The 14,393-nt window shown below is 41.8% G+C and overlaps 1 protein-coding gene and 1 pseudogene across 4 annotated transcripts in view; one reads left to right on the forward strand and one right to left on the reverse strand.

Moving 5' to 3' along the window:
• The first annotated feature begins 207 nt into the window (after positions 1–207).
• Positions 208–2,855, forward strand: LOC119514784 (annotated as a pseudogene).
• Positions 2,856–4,563: 1,708 nt separating this feature from the next.
• The window catches only part of GPATCH8 (G-patch domain containing 8), a 124,075-nt gene continuing 114,245 nt past the window's right edge, over positions 4,564–14,393 (reverse strand). For all 4 annotated transcript variants that reach the window (XM_037808224.1, XM_037808226.1, XM_037808225.1 and 1 more), the window contains 2 exons: positions 12,691–12,821; positions 4,564–10,671 (listed from right to left, as the gene is read on the reverse strand). In XM_037808224.1, the coding sequence (XP_037664152.1) occupies positions 6,807–10,671; positions 12,691–12,821 (3,996 nt within the window). In that variant the 3' untranslated portion in view covers positions 4,564–6,806. The remainder of the gene's footprint in view (positions 10,672–12,690; positions 12,822–14,393) is intronic.

A 14,393-nucleotide genomic window follows, 5' to 3' on the forward strand; every position in this document is an offset into this window, starting at 1 on the left:
TCATAATTCAACACTTCAGCATACAACTCAAAATCCCTTCCTTCGCTAGGTTAAGTTTCTTGAGAGCAATGATAACACAAGATGGCAGTCACCACAGGCTTGGGAGAAAAAGTCCCTTGCAATTTCTGACTTCTGGAAGAATTCAAAGAAGGCTAGAAAGGAATAGGAGATGGCACAGTTAGCTGGGGTCTAGAAGATGATGAAGGCATGACATTTATAAGATGGACAGGGATAATTGGGCCTCCGAGGACAATTTATGAAAACTGAATATATAGCGTTAAAATAGAATGTAGACCTAAATACTCAGAAGCACCCCCATTTGTTAAGATTTGTTACAAAAATCTGGTAGTATGAATGGTAGATCCTAGAGCTATATATACACACACACACACACATACATAGCATCAAAGTTGCCCTGCAAGAGCTTCAATGCCTAATGATGCCTAAAGAAAAAATGAAACTCCCTCAGTAGCTTGAAAAACAGTGTTTCAGCAGTGATGGTACAAAAAGAAAACAATGGGCCCACTTCCCATCCCCATTCAATTTAAGCGTTATTTTCAACAATTGTAAATTTTCCAGATATATTGTGTAGACCTCAAAGTTCAGGAAAAGAAACTCCCATTCAGGGGCAATTTATCTTAAGGTGCTAAAAGATACTAAATTTTGTCCATTTGAAATATGTAAGTTGTGCTGTAACAACAAAAATCTCCTTGAGCTTTAGTGTGGGCCTTCTTTACTGCTGAATTCTCAGTGCCAAGCTCATGGTAGGAATGCAAAATATTTGTTAGAATAAATACTTAATCTAGCCCTCTAGTCACTCTTTACCCTCCCATTGTCCTCAACTGAGTGATTACTGTAGTACTGATATATTTTGTGTAGCTCAGTGAATATGAACACACACAACTACAGCAGAGGGAAAGTAAAGCATGCCTTGAAAAAAAAATTTAGATTATGCCTATTTGAAGATACCTATATCATTTATTTCTCTTAAAACCCTATAAAGTAGGTACTATTATGACATTTTACAGAAGCAAAAAGCGTGATAAGGAATTTTAGGTAACTGCCCAAGCTTACACAGCCAATGGGTAGCAAAACTAGGATTCAAACCTAGTTTCTGCTGAGTCCATGTTCTTAACCATTACACTGTGGCCTTTTGTCAGAGAATGAAGGGGTTTCTAGGGAAAGGGAATAACATAAACAAAGAGTTTGAAAGAACAGAGAGGTCAGTTATAAGGAAGGGCAGGTAACTGACTCAGCATAGGGTGTTTTAAGGGGTAGAGCAGAGCATGAGGGTGGAGGTCCTTGAATACCACATTAAGGAATTTGCCCTTTAATCAATAGGAGATGGAGAATCCTAAAGAATTTAACTCAGGAAATTCTTAGAGATACATTAATCAGTTGTTCTCTAATTTGGATGATTACATGGCTACCTGTGGATAAAAAGAACTGGAAAAGGAAGGACTTAGTGGGAAGAAAAATGGGTAGTGACCACAAACCTCTGTGTTACAGGTGATGAGACCTCTCCTAGAAGAAAACATAGGGAGGAACCTTCATAACCATGGATCTGGTAGTAATTTCTTAGATATGACACTAAAAGAATGACAACAAAAGAAAAAACAGACAAAATGGACCTTCATCAAAAAACTTCTGAATATCAAAAAAGGAAAATACTAAGAAAGTGAAAAGATAACTCACAGAATGGGAGAAAATGATTGCAAACCATTTATCTGATAACGGTTTAATATCCAGAATATATAAAGAACTGCTACAACTCAACAACAAAAAGACAAATAACGCAATTCAAAAAGGGGCAAGATTTGAACTGACATTTCTCTAAAGAAGATATACAAATGGCCAACAAGTACATGAAAAGATGCTTAAAATCACTGGTGTTCAGGGAAATGCAAATCAAAAGCACAATGAAATACTGCTTCATACCCACTAGGATGACTCTTATTAAAACAGAAAACAAAAGCTGGTGGGACTACAGAGTGGTGCAGTCACTGTGGAAATCAGTTTGGCAGTTTCTCAGAAAAAATGGAAAACAGAATTACCATATGACCTGGCAATCTACCTTCTTAGTATATATCCCAAAGAATTGAAAATAGGGACTCACAGATACTTATACACCAACGTTCATCGCAGCATTATTCACAATAGCCAAAAGGTGGAAGCAAATCAAGTGTCCATCAACAGATGAATGTATAAACAAAATGTGGTATAAACACTCAATGGAATATTATTCCACTGTAAAAAAAAAAAAGAAAGAAATTCTGATGTATGCTATAACATGAACCCTGAAGAAATCATGTTGAATGAAATAAGCCAGACATAAAAAAGCAAATACTGTATGATCTCGCTTATATGGAACTCTAGAGGAAACAAACTTCATAGACAGTTTATAGGTTACCAGGGGCTGAAAGAGTTGTGGCTTAATGGGTGAGGAGTTTGTTTGAGGTGATAAAAAATTAGGGGTAATGGATATGGGTGATGGTAGCACAATCTTGTGAATGCAATTAATATTCAATTGTACACTTGAATATGGTTAAAATGGGAAATTTTGAGTAACATATTTGTTAATACAATATAAAGTTTACAAAATTAAAAAAAAAAAAAGGTGACGAGGGGTGAACCAGGGTACTGATGGCAGGAACAAGAGAGTGCAGAAATGACAGAAGCAGTAACTGGATGTGGTTTGGAAACGTGAAGTTAATTCCAAGCTTTGGTGCCTGGCTGGTTGGTGGGACTGTTAGAATTGGAAACACAGGCGGACGATCAGTTTTGGGGAGAGTTGTTTGGTATTCATTATGGATTCTGTTCCTCATGGGTGTTTCTTTGTGTCAGACCTGGGTTGACCTCCCTTCTGAGATAGTAGGCAGAGGAATGCTGATACATTGCTCCCATTTTCCACTCCATCAGTCTAGAATCCCTCACTGAATTTAAAGTCCAGTTAAGGCTTCATTTAATCAACAATTATTGAGCTTCTACTATGTGCCTGGCACTGACCTATGTGATGCGGAGAAAAGATGAGGGAAAAATATTCTATCTTTGAATGTTCCCTTAATGAATCCTGATGCATAATCCTCAGTTCACATTTGACTATGCTCATAACCTTTTTTTTTTTTCTTTTTAGAGAAGTTGTAGGTTTACAGAAAAATATCTATATTTAAGAAAGTAATCAAAATGTTTGTGTTCAACTCTACATAAGACACTCTAAAGGTAAGGAAAAATAAGTTTAAGAATTAGTTCCTGTCGTCTCAGAGCTTACAATTTTACTGGGAAGCAGCAAATACAAAATGAAATGCACTCAGATTCTGGAAAACCATTAAGTTTACTGGGGCAGGGAATTTAATCCTAGAGGCAGGCTTGCCTGCCAGGAAGATGCTACAATAATTCAAGCATGAGTTGACAAGGGTCAGGTGAAGGTATCCTTGATAAGAAAGAATGGAAATGGTTGACAAGGCCTGAATTAGTACGAGGGTGGAGAAGAAGGGGCACTCACGTTTCACACCCAGCTGGCTGGGAGGTAGGTGTCAGAACAAGGAACTTGAACATACCTTTACATGGCATACTCTGTGAAGGGAAGTCTTTTTTAATTGACACCTTGCCAGCTCTCAGAAAATTGATTTTCATCTTCTAACATCTTTTCCTTCTGGGCAGAGATCTATGCCTTTTTAGGAAAACAGGTACATAGGAGCCCCCAACTCAAGGGTCAAGTCAAAAAGATTCTCTTTGTTGGAGAGTAGAACACAACTGTATCAGAGAATAGGAAAGAAAAAGGCATGGCATTCCTTTCTGAAGGGCCAGAGAGAGAAGAATCTAATTTATCACTAAAAATCTATGGTTAGCTTTCCATGCTAACTCTTCCGTCTCTTTTGCGATTTTTGGTAAGGAAGAGTAGGGGTTTTCATCTGTTCACCAACATTCAGGGCATATTTTCTTACACTAGGCAGAGGCTCTCAGGCATTAGAACCGTATTAAAAGGTAATGTAGAGGACTTCAAACCTGCTACACAGAACTTCATTGGGAGGACAAAGGCTGAAATGAAATCCTGTAATCCCAATGCCCTTAAATTCACCCCAAACCCTAAACATCAAAGCCGGAAATTCCAAATCCATTTAGTGAACACCTACATGCCACATCGTCTACTACACAGATTATGTATCTAATATGGGAAAAAGGGAATAGAACATATTGGGAAAGAGGGAGTGGAAAGGAGGTACACATTCCCAGATATCTACCTAAGATTGAGAGAAATCTAACTATTATTACTTCCTTCTATAGCCTTAATATTCCCCTTCTACTTGTGCAGTCTGAGCTTTGAGAGAAACAATCCCAAACATCACGAACAAATGGTTCTCCAGAACCTATTCCCTGATCGTTTCCAAAAAGATGTTATTTGTAACCCCCAACTCTCATCTCTTCCCAACTTGAGTGGATGGGGTAACAATCACGACAGACTCTGCTAAGTTTCCACAAATCATTGGTTTATTAGAAAGTTCTCTTCCCTCATTTTACAGCATATATATCTCTATCATATGTGATAAAGTTAAATACAGTCTGTAATGCTTGTGAGTAAGGATAGGTTCTTTTGTTTTTCCTTTTTTTTTTTTTTTTAAGTTTTAAAATCACTATGCTGGAAGTTGAAGAAAACTGCCCCCAGGAAGGCAGAGAGGCAGCCAGTGTATGGCTCAATCTACAAGCTAATGGGAAGCAGCACAGAAATGTTAATACTGTTATTATTTAAATATTTACATGGGCTGAAAGCAAAGAAAAATGAGTCCCCCCTCTTGAAATAGATGGTTACATTTTTCCAGTGCTAGTCATTGAAAAAGCGATGCTGCTGAATCAGACAAAGAGCACTGAACAGGTAGGGAGCTCAGTCAAGAGTGTTGTTTACCCAGCACTTGCTTCTCATGAACTCAAAAAATGCTTTCTTTTGGTAATCTGAGAAGAAAGGCAGGAATACAGAGCCCTGGCCCGGGTTAAGTAGGTTTGTTTTCCCTGTCAGGTGATCACCCAACCAATTCTAGACACAGGAATGGGTAGGCAATTGCCAAAGAGGAGATGGGATCTGAAATGCAAACACCTTTGGGTCAGTGTATTAATTAGAGCTGATAGCCTGGGTGAAGGGCAGGAAGCCAGGGAAGGGGGACTGAGGTGGTAATTCCTCGGGTCAGTGTCATAGGAAGAAAGAAAAAAAAAGGAACCATTACTGCCTCAAACTAAGTTGGGCAGAAGGCATGGAAACTATGAAGCAAAAGAATTTGAAGTGTCTATAAATGTGCTCACCTCCCAACAAGCGGAGGAAGAAAATTGTCCCAATTCTATTATCCTCCAGTCTACTTCTCCTCAGTTTCTAGCCAACCCAAAAGGCACATTTAAAGAAATTGTCAGAGGGGGCTAAGTATTAGGAAGGCAGATGGACTGCCTGGAACAAGGCACCCAGGAAACCCAGGGGTCCTCCAGACAATCACTCTGAATCCCACTGCTTTCAGACGATAAAGTTCCTGAATCTCCCCTTCCTCCTGTGGGGTTCTCCTTTTCTCTGTATAAAACAACAAAGCAAGTGAGCATCCCTCTGACACCCCCAGCTGACTGCTGCCCATTAGCTCAAAAATCTCAGTGCTGGGAACATCAATTACTGCAAATTACTTAATTAACATTTTGTCCCAGCAAAAACTGTTAAACAATGCTGTTTTTTTTTTTTTTTTAAACATTTTTATAGTTCATAACTTCAAAAAATACATGACCTTGATAAAATATACATGCTTAGTCATTTTTGCATCTAGCAGAAAACAAACGCTTTATTTTTTTGTTTTCATTTTATAACCTTTAGAGTTTCTTAATTCAACTAGGGCAAACATATTTACACAAAGCCACCAGAACAAGGATCACTTAAAGAGCTGGATGTAAAAAATATTATTGCAGTATACTACAAATATGGAACCTTTTATATATGAGCTACAAAAAGCAGCATTTACGTTTAGAGTTCAGTGCAATTTTTTACATTAAAAAAAATCCTATAAATTAAGAAGGAAACATCAACATGACAGAAGAAAAAATACCCTTCAGACACATGAGCTCCTCTCTGGGGAAGCACATGGTGACTCCATGTTCCACAAAGCTTCTATTCATGATAGAACTCCTTTTCTCGGATATGCAGATGCCTCTTTTGGGATGGGGACATGAGGATGACAGTATCAAACATGAGGCTAGGTGGGAAGTGGATCGAACTACAGCCAGAGTAGCATCTGGTTCCAGATCAGACTCCCCTTCCACCTCACCTGGGATAACATGTCACCAAGGGATGGTCAAAAATACTGACCCAAAGTGGTGGTGTTTTCACCACCTGAGGGACAGTTTGGCCTTCCTTGTGGCATTGAGAAGGCAGGACCACATGGGCCTTCAGCAAATGCTTTGGTGACAACCTGCTGGCCAGAGAGGAGGAAAATGTTTTAAAATTTATAGAAGGGAAGAGCAAAAGATAGAGGGAGGGTGTATCTAAACTGGACAGTTTGGAGATGTTGCTGCAGAGGAGTGGGTAGTACTTACTGGTGTTTCCTAGCTTAGAAACATAGGAGAGGAGGGACAAACAGGAAGGGGGAAAGGAAAACAAACAAAAAAAATCCCTGATAGTAAACTCAAGCAAACCTCAAACCTAAAACCACCCCTGCAAGCCAAAACTCAATTCTTTGGCTGTCAAAAGACACTGCCCACTCCAGCTTCTATGTGCTGGTATTAATGGCTCAACACCCCCAAGGGAAGATTTATGGGTCACCTTCCCTGTACTCCCATCCCTCAACTCATGTGCCATGGCTAGGGGGGTGCTGCAGGTCCTGACCTGAGAAGATGGGATGAAGCAGTGGGTGAAGGTGGAGGGCAGTGGCAGCTGCTGCAGCAGGTCGTGGGGCAAGTAAGGTTGGGTAGAGGGCAGCATGTGGGACGGGGTGGAAGGTGAAGGGCCCAGGATGGATGGCTGAGGCAGGAATGATGTGGATGGGATGACTAGCGAGGAAGGTGGCAGGGTGGCCAGGGATGATTGAGTGTGTAAGGTGAGACAAGGAAATTGGGGTCAGGTGGGGCTGGGGAATGTGATGTACTTGGGCAAGCGGCTGAGGATGAGGGTGGGGGTGAATGCCAATGGCAGCCGCGGCTGCTGCGGCATGATGTTGCAGGATGGCATGCTGAACAGTTGTGATGGAGGTGGCAGAGGCTGTGGCTGGCTGCTGAATGTGGATAGGCTGCAGGGCCGGAGTAGCTGGGGCCAGGGCAGCTGAGGCTGGAAAGGCCTTTACTTGCTTGGCCAGAAGCTGCTGTTGGATGTGTTGCTGTGCGGCCTGCTGGAGCTTGCTATACTTTTCCATCTCCTCAGGGGTGAAGGTGATGGGCTGGCTCTCTAGGGGGGCCAATGAGGCATCCTCAGCCCCATCTGTTGACTCAATGCTAGGGTCCCCACTGGGAGGTGCATAACTCGGGAAGTGCTCAAGATCTGATGTTACCGGCAGCAAGCTGGATTCCATGGGGCCTGGTTGACTGCCACTATCCAGGGACTCCAGAGTGTCCCCATCACTGGGGTCAGGGAGGTAGTTATGGGAGATGGATGGGTCCCCAGAGTAACAGTCAGAGTGCGCTGGAGTGCCCAGTGGAGCCACAGGGTGATCAGCAGTGGCTTCTTCAGACTTTGGCTCTTCTGGAGGTGGAGGGTCTGATAAGGGGCCAGCTGTTTCCTCTGAGGGGAACTGATGCCCAAATTGGGCATCTCTACTCCCTGGGGGCCCCTCTTCTGTTTCTGACTGTTCTTGCTCTTCCCCCTTTTCTAAGCCAGACCCTTCACATTTCTTGGTATTGGGCTTTCGAGTAGCTGGGAGTTTCCCTATCAGTGGAAGGACAGGCTTATTGCCAAGAGAGGGAGGGAGTTTGGGCCCAAAGTAACCTTGTGGTGGGTCCTTGAGCTTGAGTCCAGCCTTATTAGGGGTGGCCAGCACCTCCTCACTCACACTGGGTTTCCTTTCCACTTTTCTTGACTGGATCTTCTCCAGTAGCAGCTTGGCAGTAACAGAGTTCTTATCTTCAGGGCTGTATTCACCATCTGACCCCCTTCCTGTACCAGTGTTGCTGTTCTGGGAGGGTAGGCCCGTCCCTTTACTGTCATCTCCTCTGCCATTTTCTTTCTTCCCAGGACCTTCTCCCCGGCTTGATCGGAAATATTGGGGGGACTGGGAGCGATAGATCTTAGAGCGAACGAAGTCCCGACGACCAGAACGCCTCTCTTCAGGGCTCTCATGACCCCATGAGCCCTTTCTGGAGCTGGATCTCTGGGAAGGGCTCCTGGTGCTGTGGCTGCGGTCCCGGCTATAGCTCCGGCTTCGCTGCCAGCTGTGGGCTGTGGTGCTCCGGCTTCTCCGTTTGCTTCGGCTGCGACTACAACTGCTGCTGCGGCTGCGGCCCCGGGATCTTGAGCGCTCCCTGGTGTGGCTCCGAGACCGGCTTCGGGACTGGCTGCAACTGAGGCTATAGTCATCATCATCAGAAGAATATTTGTGCCGTTTGGACCGGTGCTTGGAGCTGGCATAGTCTGAATCATCAGAGTCATGGGAGCGCTTGGAGTGCCTTCGTGATCTGTCACTATAGTCACTGTAACTGTCATCAGAGTAACTACGTTGTCTACTATAGCAGCTCTGGTCTGAAGAAGCATCTGAGCTACTTGAGTAAGAACGTCGGGAGGAACGGTGGGAGGAATGGCGCCGGCCAGATAGTGAACGACTACGGGAATGCTCACTGCCTGAGTCTTCCTCCTCCTCCTCACTGTACTGGGATGGAGACTTTTGGTGCTGCCGGCGTGATGAGACATCATCACTATCCTCATCTCCACTACTGGGTTGGCTCCGATGACTGGATCGACTGCTCCGTTTGGTGCCAGCTCTTCGCTGGCAGGATGAAGTTGGAGGTTCACCTTTGTGTTTCCTCCCACCATGATCTTGGGAGCTGCTACCGCCTCCGCCTTCATCCTTCTTGCCACTGCTGCCCTCTTCAGTTGGGAGTGATCTTGGCTGGGAATCATCTTGAGCTCGTCGCCGTCTCCTTGGTGGTGCAGGGCTGCCACTCCCAGGGGGTTCTGGTTTGGGGCCCCGTTCAGAGTCTGCAGGGGCTGATGACTTATTCTTCTTGTGTTTTCGTTTCTTGCGCTTCTTCGACTTCTCACCAGACTCTGCCTTACAGCTTTTCTCTTCTGGGTCAGTCTTGTGCTTCCGTTTGTGTTTGCTGGATTTTTTGTGCTTCTTTTTCTTTTTATGTCGGTGGGACTTCCCAGATCGTTCTTTCTTGCTTCTTCCTGGGTCTTCTGTCTCTGACCCATGGCTGCCCCCAGGCTCCTGCTTGTTCAAGCTGCTACAGGTAGAACCTGAAGTGGGGGCATCTATTCTGCCTGCTGAGGAATGTACTACATTCTCTCCCTCCTTGCTTTTATTTGGTTTCCCAGGATCAACGTCTTGAAGATGGTCCTTTGAGGGGCCTCCTACATCCTTTGGTTTTTCTGCCCCTTTAGCTCTGGCATCTTTGTTCCTTGAAAGTTTAAAGTCAAAGTATAAAGGGTTACAACTGTATGAAATGGAGGGTTCTGCCTTGGTGAACATCAATAGTTCTGATGGCCACTGGAGGGCAGTGCTTTCATCTTTGCTCAAAACTGGGAAGAAGGGACCCGTAGGATGTTTGGGTCCTTCCTGGCTTTCCTTCCCTGCTGGGGAGGCCTGAGTCGTTTCTTTAGAATTAGATGCACATATATGGATCTCTGAAGCCTTCTGACTCTCTAAGCTCTGCTCATTTATACCCCCTCCCAAGGCTTTCTTTGTCTCAGCTTTGCTTCCAGGCTCTGAGGTCTCAGCTACACTGGTTTCCTTCTGCTGCTCAGAGACATCACTAACTGTCTTTTCTGCTCCTTGGCTTGCTGCCACCTTGATGCAGACTTTAGGCTTGGGAGAATTACCTTTTTTGCTCTCTGGGACATTCTTTGAGTGTGCACTATTATCACCTTCCATTTGTTCACTGGCTCTCATAAAGAGTAGGAAGGGAAAATTAGGTTTTACTTTGCAGTGAGCTGGGGGGATGTAGTGGTAATATTCTGGTTCTGTGGCCCCAGCTCCTTCTTCTCGCTTCATTCTTTTTAACTTAGATAATGTTGAGGCAAGGGACCCACCATCTTGAGGATCTTCATCCTCTTTTTTGCCATCAAGATTGCCACTACCATCAGAGTCTCCAACCTTCTGCAGTCCTTGGTCAGAACCCTTCTCATCAGCTTTTGTTCCATCTTCAGAGGTCCCTTCCTCTGCGTGGTCCTTGAAAACTGAAGCTATCGATTCAAGTTTGACAGGAGCCTTCTTGGCAAAGGAAAATGACACTCCCAATTTTTGTGACGGGGTACCCAAATTATTCTTAATGCCAAAGCTGATGCCTTGGGAAGTCAACCCAGGAGGCTGTGTCAATCCAGTGGTATTAGTGATTTGTACAGCATTGAAAGGGCCTCCTTTGTCTGTGGAAAATTCAGATCCTAGGCCACAAGTAGTGGTGGCACCTGTACCACTGATTGTAGCTGATTCATCCTTTTCATCATCTCCACCTTCTTCATCTACAGCCACTGTGGTTGGTCTGAACATGGGACCACTTCCAGGTGCACTACACAATGGTTTAGAAAAAAAGAAAATGACAGATTTAAAGGCACATTTCATACATCTTATACAATACCCATCTCTTAGGTTCCATCATACATTATAGTCTCTAAGACACTAGGTCTCAAAGACACTGAGTGGTGGTCATTTTTTGGTCCTTAGTTCTGAATGGAACTTCTTCAATGGAGGTTAGGCAAAGTTTCACACTATTAACCTACCAAGCTAAACTTCCAGGGCCAGCCAGTTAGTTTCCTCCTAAGCTCTCTCAAATATAAAAATATAAAAATGAGGCTCACCTCACAATTCGAATATCCCATCATTACCATCTTGTACAGCCTATCCTATCCTGTTTCCGATCTCATTTCTTATTATATCATCCTACCCTTCAATATGATACTTTCTGGGCATTCAGTATCATGATCATGATGCTACCAAGCACTTTCTTAGCTCTGAAAACAGGAACACTGAAGAGCCTCAATGCCAATGTTTTAAATGTCTTGCCTGAAATTTCACAGCGTGTGGACTATACAGGTATGTATCACTTCCTATGCAAAGTCAAGAACAAAACAGAATTAGTATGAAGCCCTTGTTATCTGAAACCCAGTTACTAGCTGTCCTAAATTCAGGGACCAAATATAGTTGCCATCTGAACTCTTGCTATTAGAATGTGGGAACCAAACAGATTTGGATAGCGAGGGATATCTGTTATGAAACCCAACTCATGGCAAAAAGACTCAAATTGAATAAAACGGGGATTCGTTTTGATCTTCTCCTTAGTCTTTGCCAAGTTTTATCAATAGTACTTATTGTGGGGTCATGTACATACTCCTAGGACAATGAAATACCTGATGATGGATCAAAACTTTTTATTCTCCCAAGAAATTACCTGGTCATCTTTCAGTTGTTCATTTATAAAACTAAGAACCAAAAGTCACCTTTGAAAAAAAAATACAGAATATGTCCCAAACTAGCAAGTTGCAGGGTACACACTAATTTTTAAAGAGATACCCTTGCAACATGCCCAAAAGAAATGTGTTTCCTACATAAAGAGCTGCCAAAGAAGGACTCAGAACTAGTTTTTAAGCAGTTTAACTTAATATTAGAAATCAGAGGTTAATTCTGCTTCAAATCTTATTCTATAGCTATTCTCTCCTTTTCTTCTTTCTCCAAAACTCAATAGAAGCAAATAAGTAAAAATAAGTCTAGTTACGTCCAGGAACTGGGGAACTCCAACCCCAACTTGGCTATACAGTTTTTAAAAACACAATCACAGCTTCTCATTCTGTTGTAACCAGTCCATTCCCTGAGTTCTGGCCAGCCAATATAAACAAACAAGGGGATCAAAGTCTTTCTGGTTGAGGCACATAGCTCATAAAGCTTCTAGCAGCCTCAAATGCTCAAAGATTAGAAATTCAGCATTAGATGGGATAAATACCAGTCCCAAATTGATCATCAGCATGAACTATAAGGACCATTAAAAAGAACATTCAAGAAGTAGGAACTTGCAAAGAAATAAACTGATGGAATTCCCTGGGTTTTAGAGTGTTTGAATGTTGAGTACTAACTGTACAGTTAGTACAGTTATAACACATGAATTTATGCTTTACCATTTTTAGGTGTTAAAACAGAATTCTGTAATAATAAATGTGCTTTTTTTACATAAAAGGAATGTTGAAAATGAGAATAATAATAGTATTTGCTGCATCATTTAGTGAGCATCTTCTATGTGCTAAGGCACTCTTCTATGCACTTTCAATGGATTAACTCATTCTCTCCTCACAATTTTAAGAAGTAAACTGTTATTATCCCCATTATCTACATAAAAAAACTGAAGCATAGAGAGTTTAGACAACTTGACTAAAGTCACACAGATAATAAGTAGGGTATGACCTTAAAAGTGCATGCTCTTAACCAAGTACTCCAAGTATAGATATACTTTTAGTTTGGAATTAGTTTGAAGGTGCATCTATAAAAATCTTAAGGTTTATCATCATGTAGAGTTGTCTCTGAAAGAAAATAACCTCACCATTCAGCTTGCTTTCTTTGCTCTGCCAACTCATGGAGCCGCCGAAGGGCTTTTTCCTGTTTCTTCTCATCCTTGCGGGATCTTGAAGAGACATTTCGAGCAAACTCTCTCTGCTTAAGATCTTTCAATCTCTGGGGTAACAGAAAGAAAAAGAGGGTAGGTGATTTAGAGTAGCTTGGGGATCCTGAAATCAAGGCTTTCAGAATATTCATTCTCAACCAATGGTTACAGTGCTAGTGTAGAATACATTATTATACTCTCTTATGGTAATTGTAAACACAATGGCTGATTACTTTGGGCAAAACACTCCGTGTATCTGCATTCCTAATTAGGACAGCATTATCATTTGCTTTATTGGGCAAAATAAAAGACTTAAGAAGCAACAAGCAAATATTAGAACACTGGGAAGAAAGAAAAGGGACTATTTAATCACCTGCTCTTCCAGGATGCAAAACTAGACAAAGAGAACATGAGATAAATCTTAGTAACACAGTCCAAAGAGCAGAAAGGGATTAGGCTAATACAGAAAATAACCCAGGTATAAGATCTGAAAAAGCAATGTACAGCTTACATGGGAAGTTATTTGAATTAGAATTCCACAGAAAGCATACTTTTATTTCACCATAAAAAGACACTATTATTTCTTTTCAGCATGAACAGACTTTTCCTATTAAACAAACTTAAGAGACATCTTCCAATGCTAACATGTTCAGAGCTCACCAGTCTGACCACTTTCATCTGGTCAGTCTGCTGAAATTAAAGACTAATATGTACAGCTTTTCATCCCTTCATGGCCCTGAGAGGAAGATCCAGGGGAAGTGGGAGAACAGAGATAAGTAAAGATTATTATTTGAAATTCAGATAACAGAATGGGTCTTTTATTTTCAGAAGCTAGGGTATAATTTTCCTTAAAAAAAAAAAAGAAAAAAACAAACAACAACAAATAGTGCCATGACACACTGGTGAGACTCCAGACATATCTATCTGCAATGAAGACAGAGCTAAAATTATTTTCAACATACTAGTATAATGTAAAAAAAACAAAAAATAAAACACACACATCAGTTTATGTTACAACAGCATTGGAAAAAGGAATCTGACCCAATATAAAGTGGACATTGCTTTGTGGAAAGGCATGATGTTCAACAGACAGAGGAACTTTCTTACCTAATATTTATGAAATGTGTTTTGAATTTTTGTTGAATTGGGAGGGGTGGAGGGGTGGAAAGACACACACAAAAAAAGATACAGCTAAAGACACCAGTAGAAAAACTCACTCTTGTGATCTGGGCTCCCAAATTAGAAGGATTTGCTTTCAATACATCAGCTGAAAATGTCACATCACAAAGAAAAAAAAGTAAAAAATAAAACAAGAGTGGAAGAGAAAAAAAAATAAAGCAAGCATTACTACACAGGCTGTCTTAGTGAATCTGCAAACCATTATACTGAACAATCAGGGACAAAGCCATCAACTCTAAAAGGGGTTGGGGAGAAGGAAAGTACCTGTGCAACAACATGTAAGTGTACAGACATACAGACTGACACAATAATAATCCCTCCTATATAAATGGGACTCTGTATTTCTTCCAGGAAAACGGTTACAGAATTTTGGAAAAACTCTGGACTACTGCTGTCCAAAAGTGATCTGCCTTCAATTTTTCATTTACCTTTATTTTGGGGAAGTTCAGTTGGCAAAACTGTTT

Source organism: Choloepus didactylus, chromosome 18 (assembly GCF_015220235.1).
Source record: "Choloepus didactylus isolate mChoDid1 chromosome 18, mChoDid1.pri, whole genome shotgun sequence".
In the NCBI taxonomy this organism is placed as follows: Eukaryota; Metazoa; Chordata; class Mammalia; order Pilosa; family Megalonychidae; genus Choloepus; species Choloepus didactylus.